Genomic DNA, 2553 nt, shown 5'->3' on the forward strand with positions numbered 1-2553 from the left:
AAGGATGGGAGCAAAGGCGGGAGGAGAAGTGAGAGCGCTTATTAAGTTAAGGTGCGGTAATCTGGAGTTAAAAAATAAGTATTGGTTAGAGGAGGAAGAGAGAAAGTGTGTAATGTGTGGGAAGGAGCAGGATGAGATGTATCATTATATGTTTACATGTGAGTGGGGAAAGAGATGGTTCGAGGAGATGGATAGTATGGAAGGTAGGGGAAAAGAAAAGATATGGGATGATGAAATCGATGAGATTAAAGGGAAAGTATTAAAAAGAATGTGGAGAGAAAGGGAGGGTAAAATCAAAGAGAGAGAAAGAGTAGGAGAAAAAGAAAAAGAAAAAGGATAAAGTGAAATGGGGTAAAGGAAAGAAGAAAGAGAGAGGAGAATTTAATGTGATATAGATATAGAAAGTATGGAGGAATGGAAAGAATGAATGAATGGAGGATGTGTGGAATGTGTGAGGTAGTTGTTTAATGTAAACCAAGTCCCCTTCTTGGCTATTTAATGTGTATAGCTGAATGGTAATAAATTATATACACACACTTTTCTTCAAAGTCAGATTCTCAACAGTATGAATTTCCATACTGCATATCTGTAAAAGTGGCGTTTCAATCGCGGTGGATCGTACCTGTGCGGTTGATTAAAAACATCCCACGCACTTGCGATTAGAGCATTTATAGTAATATCAACAGGTACAAAATCTGCCATGTAATCAGGATTACACAAAATAAATCTTGTTAAACCTTTAGAGAAAGGCGCTATCACCCCCATTGCTGTAAGATAATTGTCTATCCATCCCACGAGCGGTTCGCGGGCAGTATTTGTCACTAAAGAGGAGAAAAATACAAAATTTCAACATAATATAAGAATTTGGAAATAAAATGAAGAAATAAAATATTTGAAAATAAAATGAAAAAATAAAATATAAATTGCACATTGCCGACTTCTTAATACTGACGTTGGAGAACTATAAATATACTTTCAACATTGATCGAAAAGTGGATTAAAACTATCAACTGCTAACAATTTTCCTGAAATAATTGACCACTCACCGACGGATGGCCGAAAAATTCCGACCGGCAAACTTCCGCTACTGTCTCTAATAGCTACTTCAGCGATTGCTTTTGTGAATGTGTAAGTGTTGGGCCACTGTGCAGCGGCTCTGTCAAATATCATTAGATGTACTTTCATTTTCTACATATATTACATATATGTTAATTTACTTATTGCATTATAACGTGATAAGAATATGCACCTTAATATCTTCTCGTCAATCGTGTTTTCAGACGACGTTCGCATTAGTGTAATAAATTTTTTAGGGTCAATAGGATATTTGTAGAAACATTCTTCTATGTGTGTTACCGCGGTGAAGTAGTTAGCAGTTATAGTCGAAACGTGAATGAATGACTACGAAGGAAAACTTGATAAATAAAAAGTAAAACTTTAGAGACAAATAATTACCTTTAAGTTTGCCATACGTTTGGCCAAGTTTAAAATAGCGCAGGTGCCGTACACGTTTATTTTTGTAGCTACTTTTATGTCCTCATTGAAGCGTACAGTCGCTGCTAAGTGGAAAATTATCGATACCTGCGATAAAATATATTTTTTTTATTGAAATTTTGCTTACTTGTTTACATTACTATGAATTCTTTTTCAACTATACGATAAAAGCAACTTTGTGAGAAGTGGTCAGTGGAATCTAAATGGCTCACCTCACTTATCACTTGGTCTATATCATGCTTCGTAAGTCCCAGGCACTCTTCGTCCAATTCACCAACTTGCAAGAGGGGCACGACCTTCTCATGAAAATTCGGCATCTCCTCCTTTATTCGCTCGAACAGCTATGGATGATTGTTATAACGTCTATAAGAACTTACCGCGACAATTTCACAAGATCTAGACGTCATTACTTATTACTTATGCCATTCTTGGGAATTGCTCAAACTTTCGAGGCGATTTTTAAAAGCAGCGTCTACTCATCCTTCCTTGCCGTTCTAGCTTACACGCTGAGTCATGAAACTGACGTTCGTGAAGCTCATAGCCTCATGAGTGTAAATAATTAAATCTTATAAAAAACGCGTTAATAATAGCATTTTATGATTAAGATAAAATCTATTACTATATCATAATTACAATTTCTCAGATATGATACGTCATACACATCAGTTATATAATAGCTAAATTTTTCGCATAAGCAACTATTTTTAGTTAGATTCTTTTAGCCTCTAAAAAGCTCTTTAAAGAGGGACTCTATGAATAGATTCTAATGCCTCAAACTGTATACTGTAAGTGTGAATTGTGTGATTCGTCAGGCAAGCAAGAGTGACAAAAAGAGATGATCAGACATAAGCTTCAAAAATCGCTTCGAAAAATTAAGTAATTCCTAACACTCATTATGCTTACGGAACTCTCGAAGATTTCGGCCAGTCTACTCGTGGCGCTCTTGTTTTTCTTTGATCTTATCATCATGTATATCTTGGAGATATTGGGACAACTTCGCAGCAATTTCTCAATCAAGACCTTTCCGAGGAATCCAGTTCCGCCTAATTAATCATATTC

At 35.8% G+C, this 2553-nt stretch overlaps 2 protein-coding genes across 9 annotated transcripts in view; both read right to left on the reverse strand.

The window, feature by feature from the left end:
- Positions 1-2553, reverse strand: part of LOC116851155 (putative fatty acyl-CoA reductase CG5065) — a 32023-nt gene that overhangs the window by 11848 nt on the left and 17622 nt on the right. The window lies entirely within an intron of this gene.
- The window catches only part of LOC116851156 (putative fatty acyl-CoA reductase CG5065), a 20289-nt gene that overhangs the window by 1852 nt on the left and 15884 nt on the right, over positions 1-2553 (reverse strand). For all 3 annotated transcript variants that reach the window (XM_032830281.1, XM_032830283.1, XM_032830282.1), the window contains exons 2-7: positions 2398-2537; positions 1707-1835; positions 1456-1581; positions 1250-1401; positions 1047-1156; positions 623-821 (exon numbers count right to left, since the gene is read on the reverse strand). In XM_032830281.1, the coding sequence (XP_032686172.1) occupies positions 623-821; positions 1047-1156; positions 1250-1401; positions 1456-1581; positions 1707-1835; positions 2398-2537 (856 nt within the window). The remainder of the gene's footprint in view (positions 1-622; positions 822-1046; positions 1157-1249; positions 1402-1455; positions 1582-1706; positions 1836-2397; positions 2538-2553) is intronic.

This window comes from Odontomachus brunneus, unplaced genomic scaffold (genome assembly GCF_010583005.1).
Source record: "Odontomachus brunneus isolate Ranch 3 - 2012 unplaced genomic scaffold, Obru_v1 Obru_scaffold_167, whole genome shotgun sequence".
In the NCBI taxonomy this organism is placed as follows: Eukaryota; Metazoa; Arthropoda; class Insecta; order Hymenoptera; family Formicidae; genus Odontomachus; species Odontomachus brunneus.